The 17,811-nt window shown below is 42.4% G+C and overlaps 1 protein-coding gene across 4 annotated transcripts in view; it reads left to right on the top strand.

Moving 5' to 3' along the window:
* The window catches only part of ppp6r3 (protein phosphatase 6, regulatory subunit 3), a 40,878-nt gene that overhangs the window by 1,848 nt on the left and 21,219 nt on the right, over window positions 1–17,811 (top strand). For all 4 annotated transcript variants that reach the window (XM_083654619.1, XM_083654618.1, XM_083654617.1 and 1 more), the window contains exons 2-13: window positions 4,476–4,652; window positions 7,406–7,638; window positions 7,874–8,060; window positions 8,383–8,520; window positions 8,707–8,772; window positions 10,700–10,812; window positions 11,254–11,367; window positions 11,906–12,032; window positions 12,647–12,799; window positions 14,976–15,122; window positions 15,652–15,716; window positions 16,027–16,142. In XM_083654619.1, coding sequence (XP_083510745.1) covers window positions 7,412–7,638; window positions 7,874–8,060; window positions 8,383–8,520; window positions 8,707–8,772; window positions 10,700–10,812; window positions 11,254–11,367; window positions 11,906–12,032; window positions 12,647–12,799; window positions 14,976–15,122; window positions 15,652–15,716; window positions 16,027–16,142 — 1,453 coding nt within the window. In that variant the 5' untranslated portion in view covers window positions 4,476–4,652; window positions 7,406–7,411. The remainder of the gene's footprint in view (window positions 1–4,475; window positions 4,653–7,405; window positions 7,639–7,873; window positions 8,061–8,382; window positions 8,521–8,706; window positions 8,773–10,699; window positions 10,813–11,253; window positions 11,368–11,905; window positions 12,033–12,646; window positions 12,800–14,975; window positions 15,123–15,651; window positions 15,717–16,026; window positions 16,143–17,811) is intronic.

Here is a 17,811-nt window from a genome sequence, read left to right as displayed (position 1 = left end):
TCTTGAGTATCACTTAGCAACCAGGGAATCCTGTGTGTGTGTGTGTGTGTGTGTGTGTGTGTGTGTGTGTGTGTGTGTGTGTGTGTGTGTGTGTGTGTGTGTGTGTGGGGCACGGTAACGATTGATTGCTTTTGTCACATGTCTACTTGTTTGTGTAAGGGATTGGCATTCACGAGTGTGTATCTGAGTCAGAAATTACCCAAGCAAAATATCACTAAAAGTTATTTAATGCAATGCTATTGAAATTGCACATCTTAAGACATACATTATTGAATAATGTAATGTGCACTACATGTGGTTGTGGTCCCTCATAGACCAGTTAATTCTTGGTGGACTGGCTTTGGGGGAAGCAAATGTCACATCTGGTCTAACTGTACTTAATATAGGGCCCTTTTCTTGTTTGGCAGTTTTGCAGATGGAATTGCAGAATCTGGATGTTTCAAACAGCATTTAGGTGTACAACACAGTAATAAACAGAATTGAGCAAAAATAGTGACAGTAGTAAAATATGTTATACTTCCACTCTAATGCTGTTTCTATTCTTACTGTTATATGAAATGTTTTGGCCTAGGTTCTAGATCTTATGTTTCACCAAATAACATGAAGCACTATCAGCTACATGTTACTGCTCTGCTCACAAGCATTAAGGAGACTTGCTAAAATAATTAACTGTTCTATGCCTGTTGTAATCATGGACATATCGACTAAGACAAGAAAACGGTAGATCTGAAACTTGGATTTCGAGTAGCCTAAATTAACAAGTGCAAACCCTTTAGACCACAACGCCACTTTTCCCTCGTCCTGCCCCCCCTTCCCCCTAGTTCAGTCCAGTTCTCTCAGTTTGTTTATAAAGGAACAAAAATGCTCCACTTCGGGATTTCCATGTTACCAGTTCAGTTCACTCAACAAAAGTACTTCACTCCGGGATTTCACGGTTATCAAACCAACACAACTCTTAAACCCAGGGAAAGCTATAAGCTAAAGCTAACGATAGACGTTTTGTTGTCGGCCCTCAATGGATTTTCTTGGGATGATGAGAGGATGGGAGGAGATGTTTTGCCAGGTTTAACGTTAGGAGGAGGACACACGCAAATATGGATCAAACGCGGACTTAACACAGCGCAAATGCCTGGGTAGATTAGGCGGACGGAGTGGAGGTAACATCTGCCTGCTCTTTAGCCTAATCACCGGCTGATTTGTGCCACTTATAAAGGGATGCAAGGGGCTTGTTGACACAGAGTCTGGTGCGTGTGTGGACTGGACGTGAGTAAAAAAGAAAACTGAATGAAGAAAGCACAGCATCATCCAAATGACGGACAATATTGCCGTAAAGAGTGTGATTTGCAACACGATATAAACGATAGAGCATCATATGAGACGAAATACATTTTCTATCGTCCAGACAAAATATATCATCATATCGCCCAGCCCTAATCTGCAATTAACTATAGCTATTAGCTACTACAGCACGATTTGTAATAATTTAAGCAAACTATGATGTTTAAATTTCTGACTTCAGTATGTGTGAGAGGGATATTGATATTATGCCCCCCATATGAGTTTGAGGAGGATTTAACAATAAGCACATTTGTGTTGATGTCATAACTGTCACACAGATTGGATTTTGAAATTTGATTTCCTACTACAAGGACATTTATGTTGATGCATCTTCCTGCTTTGGCTGTCCACACTGCACAAGATTGTACACACATTTCTGGGAAGTAAAATCACCAATGCAGAGCCTAATGATATTAAGCTAAAATTAGGTCATGGACATGGTGGTAGTGGCTGAGGGGAGGTGGGGTGGGGGAAGGTAAGTTTATGCACAACAGGAATATTTGTAGCAAAAGCTATGGTTAGTAATGGCATGAAATAAATCATTTGTAGAGCCCGACCAATACTGGATTTTTGGTGACGATACCGATATTAGGGAGTTAAAAAAAATCGATTATCATTATATCGGTCGATATCCTTATATTTTATATACACATTATATTACACACTTTTTGCAAGGATCCCTCAAATATCAAACACTTGACAAAGATATGACTTGACGTGACTTGAGATAATGTAAGCACGATATTTTACAGTTTAGCTGCAATAAACTTCATTGTCCAAAATCACATCAGTGCACTGAAACTGTAAACTTAATTGGGAATTTAATAAATATAAATGACTACAAACACAAAAACACCATGAGAAAAAATATATATATAACTTCAGTTGAGAAAAATGGTAAAATATACACAACATGCTCACTTAAAAAAATAATAAATAAAAAAAATAATGGCCGATACCGATTTATCGGTGATCGGCCAATATCGGCCGACCGATACACACTAGGGATAGGCGCGAGTACTCGGGTACTCGAGCACTCGTTCATAACGTCAGTATTCGAGTAACGTTTCTGCTGTTCGGGTACTCGCCCCACTCCCCACACCTTTAAAAATGGTCTAAGATCTACGCCCGCATCGTCGTGTGGATCTGGCAGCATGAACTGCACGGGCGTCAAGTCAGCCAGAATGTACAAGTACGTCATCCGCTTTGTTGCTTTCAAAATAAAACGCTTATTGTAACGTAACCTTATTTATTTTGAGTAATGCATTAGAGCCACAGTTTCACGCTATATAACATCACAACGAGTATTTTGATACAAGGTTTGCTGCTTCATTCGTTGAAATACTTTTTCTCCTCCAACGTGCATCAATAAGCTATTTACTTTTGTTTAAGTAACATTATTTTAAAAGTTTTAACCGGAAGTTTTCCAGCTCATCCCGAAAATGGTGGCTGGAGATATGCTCCCGCACGCTTCTTCACAGCGCACTCCCGATAAAACTCATTCAAAACATTGCACTAGTTTACTGACTACACTGTCGTTTCCCATAACGTTAGTCACAAGAAATGTGGAGAAAGAATCACTTTTTGGGAGACAATCGCTTCATGGTGATCACTATTCAGCTGCAGCTGTAACGTTAATCACACTGGTCAGTTTTCACTTTTTGGCAGAACACCGGACCTTGTAATCCGTGGATTTACGTTAATGTAACAGTGATCATAAAGTGAAATGGATGATACTGGACAATAACCTGACATTGCTGGACAATGGACATGGAAATGCCTTCGCTTGTTTCACAACGTGTCTGCTCCAAAGCACTAATGCCATCCATCCAACCATCGGAGATAGGCTACTGTCTGAGGTAGGCTTTAGAATCTGTTAGCTTAGCGTCACCCAATATCAGTCAGTTCCTCTCCTGACCAAAAATGCCCCAGGTAGCGCTTTTTCCATGCAAAAATGCAAACGTAATGTGTGAACAGCCCCCCACACAGCAGATTACTCCTGCTCAGGCATTACCATAGTAATCACACAGACACCCCCCCCCCCCCCCCTGCGCGAGTGCTCGAGCACTCGTTCATAATAGAAGGAGAGTACTCGAGTATTTAAATTGCTTAAAATGCCCATCCCTAATACACACACACATATAAGATTGCATTTGTGAGTTTTTCTTGGGATGAGGGGGGCCACCACAAAAAAATTACACTTAGGGCACCCAAATGGCCAGCAGCGGTGCTGACTAGGCATGGGTCGATTTCCGGTTTTACCGGTTCGGTTCGGTATACGAGCCCAAACCGGTTTGATCACGTGCAAACCGAAAAAACCTAATTTTTTTTTTTTTTTTTTTTTTGCCAGTCCATTCTGATTGCACTATTGTTCGTATTAGCCTCTTCTCAAGTTGCACTAGTAGGCAAAAGTCTTATTTTGTTTATTATGTTGATGTTTGAAGAAAAGTTAAGCTGAATAGTTATGAGAAATAAAAACAGTGTGTTGTTACAGTTAAAAGGTTCTGCTTATTTGTATTCAGTGTTCGTGCTGGTTGGCAGCATACCAGCTTAGAGGTGCATTATCGCCACCAACTGCAGCCGCTTTTATACGTTTTTTGGGGGAATATCGAACCGGTTTCAAAATGTTCAAACCGACCCATGCCTAGGCCCTATATTGTGTGAATTTGTGAGTTTTGAAGTTTATAAGGCAGCTCAGCTGTAAGCCAATCCATTCTGATTGCACTGCTTGTGTTTTTATTAGCATTTTCTCAAGTTGCACTATAGGCAGAAGTCTTATTTCATTTATTATTTTGATGTTTAGAAGAAAAGTTGAGCTGAATAGTTATGAGAAATAAATACAGGGTGTGTTTGTTACACAGGTGTCCTGCTTCTTTTTATTCAGTATCATTGCTGGTTGACAATACCAGCTTAGAGGTGTATTATCGCTATCAGGTGGACTGAAGTTGCACTACAGACAGTTATGGGCCACACTCGGGAGCCCTGCTTAAATTTTTTTTTTTTTTTTTTTTTTAATTACAAAAAAAAATCGGTATACCGGTTCGATCCGGTTTAGACGGCAATATCGAACCGGTTTTAACATTTTCAAACCGACCCAGCCCTAGTGCTGACTGTGTGTTTTTGTCTCCTTCTCTCAGGTGCGTGCTGTTGAGCTGCTGTATGTGTGCTACCTGTCTGTCCAACACCGCTGTCTGCTTGTCTGTCCGTCCGTCCCTCCGTCCGTCCGTCCAGCCTGGAATGGGCCACAACTCCCAAAGACTAGAACACACCTCTTTTTAACCTGAGCTCCACTGTCTGGACTCCAACACACTCAGGTGGGCGAAGGAAGCAAAAAATATCATCATTACTGGTGTGTGTGTGTGTGTGTGTGATTGTAAACACTGGAGTAAAAGTAATTGAGATACACAGGGTAATTGAGATTTCAACATGCTTACTTTCAGGGTTCCTATGCAGGTCTGGAAAAGTATTAAAAATTAATTTTATTATTTCCACTTTTTTATTTTTTGTCTGAATAGTCTGGGAATTTGTAAAAAGGTCTGGAAAATTCTGGAAATTGTTGTGGTTCAGGTCCGATACACACATAATCCTAGCTTTGATGTTGTTGCAGAGCCACTGAGTCCACAGTTTGTGTTGATGATCAGAATAATGTTCAGATAGAGGGATGCTCTCATGACCCAGCCACTGTCAGTATGCATTATATCAAATACCCTGCACCAAAATCACATCCAGTTAAGAACATGGAAAAATATGAGTTTTAAAATGTAAAGCATGTAGTACCCTGCCAATCATCTCACATATTTTGATATTTGTGGCTGTGAAGAACAATCATCATCTATACATATGACCTAGTTAGTAGGGCTGGGCTAAAAAGTATATCGATATACAATATTTCACATCAGTCGATATTGATAATTATTTATAATTTTTAATGACATTGGAGACGTCCGCTTTTGTGAAATTGGTGAGTAACATTACCGTTAATGTCCTGGTCACACAAGACTGCGGGCTCCTAACGGTAACGTTATATGGAACACATCTTAACACGTTGTCAATTTACGTTAACATGAATTGAAACTTGCTCACATTTAATTCTTTGTAGCGTTTACAGACAATGGTGTTCTGCTTTCTGCATCCCTTTTATTGACAATTTCCTCCACGTCTTCTCCTCCCACACTTATTTTGTCGTTCTTCTGTGGTGTTGTTGTTTCATGTGTGGTGGTGTGGTGCCGGGTGAGACCAAACGTGCTGTTCGCATCGTCACTAGCACTGCCCATTGTCAAGAGATACGATTGGCTGTTTATGAGCTGGGGCGGGTGCATGCTAGGGGTTTGTCTGTTAAATGATTGGCTGTTTCCATGTCACTCATAGCATGCTCTATTAACAAAGGACATGATAGGCTGGAGGAGAACGGAGGAGGAGCGCTCGTGTTTTTTTCATGCAGCCGACTCTCGACGTTTTATCAAACTATTTTTTTATTGTATTGATGACGTGTCTATCGTCGGTATATATTGCTATCGTTTTAACGCCCAGCCCTACTAGTTAGCAGGGAAAATATGTTTATCTGTGTAAATGATATTGAACAGCAGACATCTTCAAAACAAACCAAGGTCTCGAAAAAGTCTGGAATTTTTTTATTGAAAATGTGTAAGAACCGTGTTTAACACATTGAATGCCAGCCATGTTTTCATTCCTGTAGGTAAGTTGTGCCAGGGGTGTTTTTGACGATTCTGGCTCATTTTAGAACAGCCGAGGATTCTTTTCTGTTAAGAATTCATGAACACCAATCATCTAAAAATAACTAATAGAATGTGTGCTTTCTCTGTCTAAAAGAGTTAGTTTGCAGAGTTAGTAGTTATGTAGATATTAGCCGTTGAGTACAGCATGGTTTCAGCGTCTGGAAATTTATTCAGAGATAAATGGCTTTTTGTGAAACAGTCACTTTAACCATTCATTTTTGGCATCAGTAAGACCGTCAGACATTCTAAACAATAGTTTTGAACAGTAATTTCCTCCATAACAACAGGAAACACCCCTCTCATTCAAACTCCTCCCTCCGTGTGTCTTCTCCTCCTTCCTCCTGGCTCTAACAGCGGGCGTGTCAGAAGCGCGTTGCTGCTGCCTGCCTGCCTGTCTGTCGGGCAAGACGAGTCTGAAATGGATTACTGTAAAATCGCGTCGCCATTTCCTTGAATGGCTTGCTCCCGCGGTGTGTGTGTGTGTGTGTGTGTGTGTGTGTGTGTGTGTGTGTGTGTGTGTGTGTGTGTGTGTGTGTGTGTGTGTGTGTGTGTGTGTGTGTGTGTGTGTGTGTGTGTGTGTTCGCGCGTTGCTCCGCGGCTCTGGGGGGAAGGGATCTCTGTCCGTTCTGTGTGTGTGTGTCCGGGCTTCTGACTGTAAAATCGCCAAGCCATTTCCGCGGGAGGCGGCTGCTTTTGGGTCCCGTGGCTGTGGCTTCTCTCGGTCTCTGTCGCCACTTAGTGGTCGGTAAAATAGATTACACACATGCTCTTGCTCCAAATAGTTATCTCGAAGATGTAAAAGGGGTTGATTGATGTCCCACCGTCAAAAAAAAAAAATGTTTATGTAAGACGAGTTAGCTCGTCCTTGGCACTTAAGCGCTGGATTATGTAAGACGAGTTAGGTCGTCTATGGCACTTAATGAGTTAACTATTTGGTGACGTAATTATAATATTATTTGATTACTAAATGTGACTTTGCTTTCAAGAACCATATTGTGATATAAATTGCATTGGTATCGAGAATGACCCATATGATTATCGTGATATTGATTTTAACCGTATCGCCCAGCCCCAGTATACCCGGTTTGTTCTGTTCTCTCTCTTCTCTCCCTCCCTCCCCCATACTCTCCCTTCTCTTTCTCTCCTCGCGCTCCCTTCTCCCCCATTCTCTCCCCCTATCCCCACCCTCCACTTTCTCTCTCTCTAATATAAGATTGTTCAATCCTGTTTATTGATAGTGCTTAGCTAGACATATTCTCTGTAAAAGCGCTCTGACATGTTTGTGAATTAGGGCTATACAAATAAACTTGACTTGTTTTTGTGTCCTGTAGAGCAAGATGTTTTGGAAGTTTGACCTCCACACTACGTCCCACATCGACACGCTATTGGAGAAGGAGGAGGTGACATTGACGGAGGTGATGGACGAGGAGGATGTTCTACAGGAGTGTAAGGCCCAGAACCACAAGCTGGTGGACTTCCTGCTCAGACCACCCTGCATGGAGAGCCTGGTCAGCTTCATCACACAGGAGCCCAGCACCGAGGTGGACGAGAAGGTCAAATACAAGTAAGACACAGCACATGATCAGCTATAAGGTACATCACATGAATATGAAGGACCTGCTCCGCCAACCTACAGAACTGTTGGGCAAAAATAAAAACACAAAGTACTAGAGAAAAACCTAGTCTGTACTTTTTCAAAGCCACTTTAAAATCTGACTAAAAGCCCCCCCCAATGTTTGAAAGAAAAGGGGTCGGTCATTCCCGGCAGCCCAAACAAATGTTATTTGTCTGTTTTGCAGGTACCCCAACATATCGTGTGAGCTGCTGACATCAGATGTGGGCCAGATAAACGACAGGCTGGGAGAAGATGAGAGTTTGCTGATGAAGCTGTACGGGTTCCTCCAGAGCGAGCCGCCCCTCAACCCGCTCCTGGCCAGCTTCTTCTCCAAGGTCCTCTCCATACTCATCGGACGCAAGCCTGAACAGGTGAGTCTGTGTGTGTGTCATCATGGCAAGATCATAAAAAAACAACTGTGTAATGACAATACTTGAGCACATTATCACTTGTCTACATATAACCTATTTTCCTGGACTTTGGACGCATTTTTAAGTCATTTTTCTTGGTTTCACTGTTTGTGTAGTTACTGCACATTGTTTGCATAGTTACTGCACTTTGACTTTGTAGGACAGAGCTGTCAGAACCTTCGCTCCATAAATATTGGTATGTGTAGCAACCTTCAAAAGCCCATATCAGACCTAACCCTAGTACTAACCTTAAGATGTGTATGGTTTGTTGTTGTTTGTGTAGATTGTGGAGTTTCTGCGAAAACGGGAAGACTTTGTAGACTTGATGATCAAACACATCGGGACATCGGCCATCATGGACCTACTGCTCAGGATGCTGACCTGCATCGAACCACAACAGCTTCGACAGGACGTCCTCAACGTGAGTAGTGGGACAACACTTTATGGTTTGCTGGTACCTGTAGGCTTTCTTCAGTTGTACCTGGGCCCATTATGAATAATTGCTCTCTGCATCCACTTATCAAGCAAATGTCCTTATTTTCTGTCTTTTGTGCTGTTGTCCGGACCACATTGTCCTTAACCCCCTCCTCTCCCTGTCTTCTTATAGTGGCTGAATGAGGAGAAGGTGATCCAGAGACTGGTGGACATGGTACAGTCTTCACAGGATGAAGATGTAAGTTTCATTGGACTAAGCAAGATTATTCAGGATATCTGCAGATGCACAAATCAAAATGACTTTTCTGAATTGAATGTCTTAAAAAAAGTCTTAAATCCAGTTATCGTCCCAACATGCTCTTCTGCTCTGGTGCTATTTATTTATTTGACCTATGACCACAGTGGAAATATAAGCACTTTCTGTGCCATCCTTGTACTTGTTATTAACAATGTGTGTTGTTATTGAGTGCTAAATAGAAATGAATCATGAATTATGCAGGGACAGGTTTCTTACTAGCGCTGCATGTCCACTCTTGGATGAATACAGAACAGAGCTAGTAGTACAATATGCATCCTATTTTCATTGTCCGACACAGTAGTACATTATGTCCTTCAATGAATTGTCTGTTAACCTTTTTCTTATACCATCAATTTAACATTTCAGACATTTCAGTATCTGCTCGATGTTCGATTTAGAAAGAGTATGGCTTTGGCTGCTTTGTTCACTGACCGTTAATTTCACCTGTTTTTGTGCTGGTATCGCCAATATTTGTTTGATCTTGACTTTAAAGCCTTTAAAGGTCCAGTGTTTCCTCTAGTATTTTTATTTATTTATTTTTGCATTGGGTGTTGTACCTAGGTCATGTGTGTGCAGTACGCCGGCGGTCGGACAATTGTACAGTTTTACTTTTCTTTAACCGTATGTGCTTTCCACCATTATTTCTCTATAGAAGTAACGTTATTTAATGTAATGTATGTTTGTAGCATCTGTAACGTTGTGCTGCTTTTCTTGGCCAGGGCTCCCAAAAATGAGGTTATTTCAGTTATACTTGCATAACGTTACGCTCCTAGAACATTTGCATATATCAATCTTAAGATACACTACCAGTGAAAAGATTTGACACACCATATTGTTCTTCATTTGTTACCACTTAGAATAATAGTAAACGCATCAAAACTATAAAATAATACAAATGGAATAATGCTGCTACCAAAAAAGTTAAACCAATCAAAGCTGGCTTATATTTTAGATTTTTAAAAGTAGCCGCCCTGACTTCATGACGTTTCATATTATTTTGAAGCCGCAGGAGCCAAGATTTAGTATTGGGGGGCCCGCTGATTAAAATTCACTATTTATAGCCTAATGCATTCCCCTGGCTGGCCAAGTTGGTGCAACACTTACTCACGTTTCCCCGTGCGGTGCGGAGCGTGTCTTTCAGCGGATGCCATGTCACAAAGCTGCAGGGCGCACTGACGAGGTATGCTATATGCTCTTGTGTCAGCCTGTCTGCCTCCACAGCGAGACCCCGATAGTCTTAGCTGACAAGCGATTAGGCAGGCGAGATGTCTCCCCTCGTCTAAAGACCGTAGTCTGAAATACATGAGTAGATTATCGTGCCATTGTTTCCACGGGCACAACATCTCGGTAAGCAGTTAATCAGTGCATAGCCTACAAATGTTTGTTGTTACGTTGTTGCTGCCCTATGCGCCAGCCCGCGCAAAGGGAGTGAGTGAGTGAGCGAGCGAGCCTACAAATGGATCTCACTCTGAATGAGTCTAATGTGCACATATCATGTCTATCATTTGGCGATGCAGCTCTGTAGCCTACTCACCCTGACAGACCATTGGAAGACAATTAAATGTGAAGAAGATAGCCTACACATACACAGCACGTTGCCTGCATGAGTTATTTAAGAAATGGATTGTATAGTTTATTTTTCTTTTTCTTTTTTTTTAACACTGATCGCTTATTTTTCTTTTCTTCTTTTTAACACTGATCGTATTAATCGTTTAATGTTTAAATGGTCGGTTATCGGTTGACATCCCTAGCGGAAACCCTGGAGACATATTTGTGTTTCTTCAGTATGTTGACTTCTTGCTCCCCCCCCCCCCCCTTCTTCTGTCCTCTCTCTATCCCCATCGGCCGTCCATCTTTGATGCGGCAGAGACACTCCAATGCCTCCCAGTCCCTGTGTGAGATCATCAGGCTGAGTAGAGACCAGATGTTCCAGGTCCAAGGCTGCTCAGAGCCTGACCCCCTGCTGGCCACGCTGGAGAAGTATGCAATCAAAACACTGCAGCCATGTCATTCTCCAAATTGAATGCAATATCTGATTGATTTTGCATTTAGTTAAAGATGCCTTGCGGTTAAAGTGGTGACTCACTCCTGTAGTATGCATGAGTGGCAGAGCTCAGTCTACTACAGACTGATTTCAGTCACTTTTAACCCATAATATAATTAATGCAACTGTGCTTTACTCTGATTGTCATTGACTCTTTTATTTGCGGGAGTGGGGGAGGACCCCCAAATCCCCCTCGTACTGCCCAACCAACCAGGAGTTGTCAGCCCTACTGTGGAGCCAGTGAAAACACACTTGTGCTAAGTAGAACTCTGACCTACTGGCCCCATGACCTACTGGCCCCATCAGGCAAGTGGGGAAAATGTCTTAACATTGAACTCTGCTTCCCCTTTTCTTCTTCTCTGTCCTCCTCACCACAGGCAAGAGACGGTGGAGCAGCTGTTAACCAACATTTTTGACAAGGAGAAGAATGAATCTGCAATCGTCAGTGTTATCCAGATCCTCCTCACATTGTTTGAGACCAGGAGACCAGCGTATGTCAATTTGTCTCCTTAATAAGGCACAGCTGAATGATATAGCGATGGGAGAATAGAAGAGTAGGGTAAAATGGCATTGAAGTCCCGGTTTGCTATGTACCTTGGTGCTGGAGTCACAAGTGGGAATATGTTTAAATCACAGCAGGGAAACGATAAGGTTTGCTGTGCGTTCAGTTGGATAGAAGTGCTATAACATCAGGCAGCTTGCACCATTAGGAGGAACAGTATGACTGTTAAACTTGTGGGTTTGACTGTAAAATCATCTCGAAAATGCCATCGTGTGAATAGCAAACAAAACGGGGAAAGTCCATGGAAGATGGCAGCAGCTAGCAATATGCCAAACATAAGCACACCCTGAAATCAAATGCCAATTCCAGCACCCTTTGCTAAATCAGTTTAAAGTAATTCAAGTCATTTTGGTTCCTAAAGTTAAGTCCCGACCCTCAGTATCCATACAAACCCACTGCACTGACAATGTCAGTTGTGGACATAGCCTATTATGTTTCTAAAATATGATTTATTTTTTCTGTTGTAGGTTTGAGGGCCATATGGACTGCCCTCCTGGAATGTCCCACCCTTCGTTCTCAGTCAACCACAGCATCTTGGAGGCGGTCAGACCCAGACTGAAAGACTTTCACCAGCTGCTACTGGAGCCCCCAAAGGTAAAACACAGAGAGAGACAGCTGCCTTTAGAAGCCGTGCCAAGAGAGTTCTGCTGCTGGTTAAGAACACTTGTTTTGTGATGACAACAGCCGTTTTCAGTTAGAAGAAGTTGCAGACTGCATGACAATTTTAAGATTTTTAGTCTTGAGTGTTCACATTCTTTGTAGTATCTGCCGTTTCAGTATACTTAGAGATGGTACAATTTTTAAAGTGGATTTTGAGATCCAGTATTTTATACAACATCTGTACACCAAAAGTGTCTTCTCCAGTTGGATGGCCATTGTACAGTATAACTTGTAAATTGTCATAAGAATCAACAGAGAAAGCTGAGTGATGGTACATTAACCAATCACACAATTAACATTTAGCGCTAACATATTCCAAGCAAGGAACACATAGTATGGAACAGCTAAGTGGTGTTCAAGGCACGCCGTGCTTTTATAAAATGTAGTCCTTCAAGCCCCCTGTGATGCCGTCACAGGTGTGTGTTTATAGAGTATTTTACAACGGCTTCGGAACGCAGCTCAGCCACTCACAATCAAGGACCGGAACTATCACTTTTATAATGTGTGCTTTGTGTGTGTGCTGTCCGCTTCCTCCCTCCCACCAACAGAAGAACCTGATGAAGACCACGTGGGGGGTGCTGGACCCCCCCGTGGGCAACACGCGCCTCAACGTGGTCCGCCTGGTGGCCAGCCTGCTGCAGAGCAACACACACTGCATCAACACTGAACTCATCAACCTCAACACACTGGGAGTCATACTAGTGAGTAACACACTGGCTTACATGTGCCAAGTATTAATATGTGCCTAGAATAATAGGTTAATAATTAATAATTAGATAATTAATATATATAACATATAATAAACATAATAATATTCGGCATGTGGATCCGCCTGATTATCAATTGAACGGGGAAAGTGCATGCAGGTGTGCGCGTAGTCATTGAATAGGTTCGTCATCATTTTAGTTCATCCTTAGGGATCCTACGCACGGTTTGATAAATGAGACCCGGCCTCGGCCACTACCATCACTGTATTTTTGGATCAGAAGCTGCCATAACATTCACAAATTTAGGATTTAGCGGACTGACCAATTTTTGTTTTTTTGTTTTTTTGTCAGAGTGAAATAAAATGTTCTATGTAGGGATGCAGGGGTTAACCGGTTTGACTATTAACCACGATTTAAAACGTCACGGTTATATAACCGCAGAGGCTCCGCTACACTGAGTGTTTTGTTTCACAACAGTCCGTCAGTTTAAACTCCCATGCGGCGCAGACGGCGCTGGAAGGAGAGGAACCTGTCTCTCTCGCTTCGTTTCCGCACGGACTATTTAGCGGAGGCACCAAACACAGGCAGCTGCCATGTCTCCCAGTAGTAGCCAGCATAGATATATATATCTATGGTAGCCAGTCTGTTAGCCATGGATGCCAGCCCAACATAAATGTTGCAATACATGTCCCGCAAGGTTTCTGAGATTAGGGGAAAGTCTGAGCTGGTGTTACGTTAAGCCAAACGTGGGGAAGAGGCAGCGGATTTGTTTAGCGTTAACATACAGTCATTGACGTTAACGTTAGCTGTTGTGGCTAATGTTAGCTAGCTGGCCATGGCCTGGCGTACATAGTTCCTCAAACTCGTTGTGACCAAACATCCCCGCATTTAAAGCACTTCATGCTCCCAGCGCTGGCCTAAACCATAGAGAACCTCATGCTTTACATGAAAAGAAACATCAAGGGTTTGTGTCAACTCCAAAAGCAACCCGCTAACGTTACATGTAGGCCTAATAACGTGAAGCTAACGTAGCTAGCTGCTTGGCAGTCATGATCTGACTGAGACAAGGAAAACAAATGCGCACATTTACATAACAAACACCAGTCAACACCACAGAGTGTCCTTTCTTTAATCCAGAGGGAGCATTTTCCAGTAAAAAGTGAAACGACACATGATGGCTTATAGTGAGGCTTTCCATGCCTGCCCCATCATCACTTCAATAGAACTGACCCCAATGCAAAATTCATTTCAGACGGCACATTTAGTTGCCAGTAACATGCCAATAAGAGTCTAAGTTACTATGCCTTTTGTGTTTTTTTCTGCAGACTAAGCAGCTATAGGCTTTCGCTTCTATAAAGTAATAATAAAATATTTTTTGTATTGAATATTGAGTGATACACTTTACTAATACAATCATATTATATCAGAAATGTTGTTTGTTTTATGTTCACAATAGTGATGTCAGTTAGATTTGATTAGGTCAGAGCCATGGAATATTAAATCATCCATCTTTGCTCACTACATCTGCCCTTTCTTCTTTTTTTAATCCCAGGTGTGCATAAAATACAGGTTAAGAACTTATTTTTTTAAATACAAAAATGTGAAAAAAGTAACATAGTATGTTTATCGTATCGGTTATTGGCCAGGAGAATATTTATCGGTTAGCGTAGGCCTATACTATCGGCTGTAAAAATCCATATCGTGCATTAGTATTCCGGAAGGCAGCAACTGTTAAGATTGTGGGGGAAATACAATAAAACCTCTATTTAGAGAATGCTCATGTGATTTTTATACGTCCATAACAATAATCGTGAAACCGTGATAATCGTGGTTTTTTCTCAGACTATAATCGTGGATCAAAAAAAATAATCGTTGCATCCCTAGTTCTATGGTCTCTTGTGAATCCGAATATAGCTGATTCGCTCGGTTTGTCCTAGTAAGTGTATTCTTATAAGGATTTTATAAAACGTTAATCAAAAAATCAATTAATGAAAATGAATAGGCCCAATGGCAAACCTGAAAGAGGGCGTGACTTAGGCACTCTATACAACTATACTTATTGACAACCCTAACACACACTGCCTCAGTAATTGAGTAGTCAATAGTGGACTTTTGCTGACATCTCGTTTTAATGTTTCTGTCTCTACCTACCTCCCCCCTCTCTCTGCAGGACATGTATTTCAAATACATCTGGAACAACTTCCTCCATATCCAGGTGGAGATCTGCACAGCCATGATCCTGGCCATGCCCCCCGCCCCCACAGACAGTCAGCCAGACACAGAGGATCACGCCAGGGAGAGCCTCCTCATCAAACACGTACGATCACACTGCTCAACAGATCCACCTCGTCTACCTCAAGAGTCACAACCCATTCCTCTGCATATCCATACCTATTGCTTTACACAAGATCACATTTAGATTGTCACTTTTATAAATACTCCTTTAGGTGGCGCCATTAAGCCAACACCAGCTAAACTCAAAGCAGGTGTTTGGGAGAGTTTCAGATACAAAAAGGACTGACACATACTCAGTAAAAGTCATGTTATCTGTACGCCTTGACATTCAGTCCAATTGTAAATACTGTGAAATCCAATGCATTTCCATACACACTGACCAGACCCCAGTTGAACTGAGCCTTTTTACATTAGCTGACTATTAGACTTATCTGATATCTGTTTAGTTAGCTACAAGAACATAGAACATACAGCTTAGTACAGATGGGTTGCTTCGTAAATATGTGATTTATGCTTCTTTCAAAATTCTGCTTAGTTTGTTCGCACAGACACAGGCACACTAAATTATAATTTATAGTCGCATCTCATTTCTCTGTATTTCTCTCTCCTAGCTGTTTCAAAAGTGCCAGTTTATACAGAGAATTGTGGATGCCTGGAGCTCCAATGAGAAAGAACAGTGAGTATTCTGTTATCTGATCCAGAGCAGTAAATAACCGCAGCACTAAGTGTTCCGAGTATTCACTCTTGTACCTTTCAATGGGAGATGGAGCAGGAAATATCCAGTGATATCAAAAAGCCAAGCAGCAGTGAAGCTTCAATGTGTGTTTTGTGCTCTCAAAGTGTTCCAAATGTTGTCACGAGATTAGAAATAGCCATGGTTCTGGTTAGTGAGGCAATTGATTAATGATGTTTAATAGTCAAAGTAATGTGGAAGTCAATGGAGTGTCCTTACAAACAGTGATGTGCTGTACGTGTGTGTCTTCCAGGGTGGAAGGTGGTCGGCGGCGAGGCTACATGGGCCACCTGACCAGAATAGCTAACTCTATAGTTCATAACTGTGACAAAGGCCCGAACGGACCACAGATACAACAACTCATCTCTGGTATGACTCCACGCTCCTGTCCCACTCTTCACTCCTCTCTCCACCTGTCTGACTCCACGCTTCTGTCCCACTCTTCACTCCTCTCTCCACCTGTCTGACTCCACGCTTCTGTCCCACTCTTCACTCCTCTCTCCACCTGACTCCACGCTCCTGTCCCACTCTTCACTCCTCTCTCCACCTGACTCCACGCTTCTGTCCCACTCTTCACTCCTCTCTCCACCTGTCTGACTCCACGCTCCTGTCCCACTCTTCACTCCTCTCTCCACCTGTCTGACTCCACGCTTCTGTCCCACTCTTCACTCCTCTCTCCACCTGACTCCACGCTTCTGTCCCACTCTTCACTCCTCTCTCCACCTGACTGACTCCACGCTTCTGTCCCACTCTTCACTCCTCTCTCTCCACCTGTCTGACTCCACGCTTCTGTCCCACTCTTCACTCCTCTCTCCACCTGACTGACTCCACGCTTCTGTCCCACTCTTCACTCCTCTCTCCACCTGACTGACTCCACGCTCCTGTCCCACTCTTCACTCCTCTCTCTCCATCTGACTCCACGCTCCTGTCCCACTCTTCACTCCTCTCTCCACCTGACTGACTCCACGCTTCTGTCCCACTCTTCACTCCTCTCTCCACCTGTCTGACTCCACGCTTCTGTCCCACTCTTCACTCCTCTCTCTCCATCTGACTCCACGCTTCTGTCCCACTCTTCACTCCTCTCTCTCCATCTGACTCCACGCTCCTGTCCCACTCTTCACTCCTCTCTCCATCTGACTCCACCAGTGCTGTAGTGGTAAAAAAAAAGGTGGGTAAACTATACTTTTGACTCGAGGCAGCTTTCTCACGCGGCACCGGCAGTGTTATAACGGCGGATAAATAAGCTTCCGTGACCGATATACAAGACAAAATATGAGAGTATATAGAACAACTTAATCTGAATCATATAGCCCTATAAGGTATATCAGGGGGTTCCCCCACATTTCTGAGTAGCCAGCCAGATAGAAAAAGTAGCTGGCTATGGGATGGGCCTTGCCCCTCAAGGGGGGTCCGGGGGGATTCTACCCCGGAAGATTTTTTTTTTTACATTTTAAAGTAAAATTCATCAACCTGGTGCATTTGAGAGCAAAATGAACTACACACATCTCTAATGTGTTGTGACTTTACAAATAATTAGGCCTAAACAATCAATATAAAATGTATTTAATGAACATTTGTTGAATTTCTCCAGGTATGAAAAGTTAAATTATACAGTAGGTAACCTACTTTAAAGGACCTTGTATGAACCCAGTATATACAGTTTGAAGAGTAATATAGCTCTCTCTCTCACACACACTGTACCTGTGATTGTCAGCTTCAGCTTTATAGCTAAAAGTATGTAGACAGATTGAATCTGTGATTCTTGAATACCAATATATAATTCAAACTGTCCACAAACACATTGGGCAAGGATAGGTAGACAACATACTGTACATGGAAAGTGGTTCTGCCACTCTGGCCACTAAATTTTAGTCAGCCAATATTTATTTATACAGATCTCGGCACAACAAACACCAGTATGTTTCTAGATAGTTTTCAACATGGTCGTATTATATTGGCTTTATACAGTAGCACCTGGACTATTCAAGTCGACTCGCACGCACCTAATGTTACAAACTTTACTTGATCAGAGGGAAAT

Source organism: Poromitra crassiceps, assembly GCF_964638095.1.
Source record: "Poromitra crassiceps genome assembly, chromosome: 18".
In the NCBI taxonomy this organism is placed as follows: domain Eukaryota; kingdom Metazoa; phylum Chordata; class Actinopteri; order Beryciformes; family Melamphaidae; genus Poromitra; species Poromitra crassiceps.
Note: the sequence above shows the minus strand (reverse complement) of the source record. Positions and strands in the feature narration are given on the sequence as shown.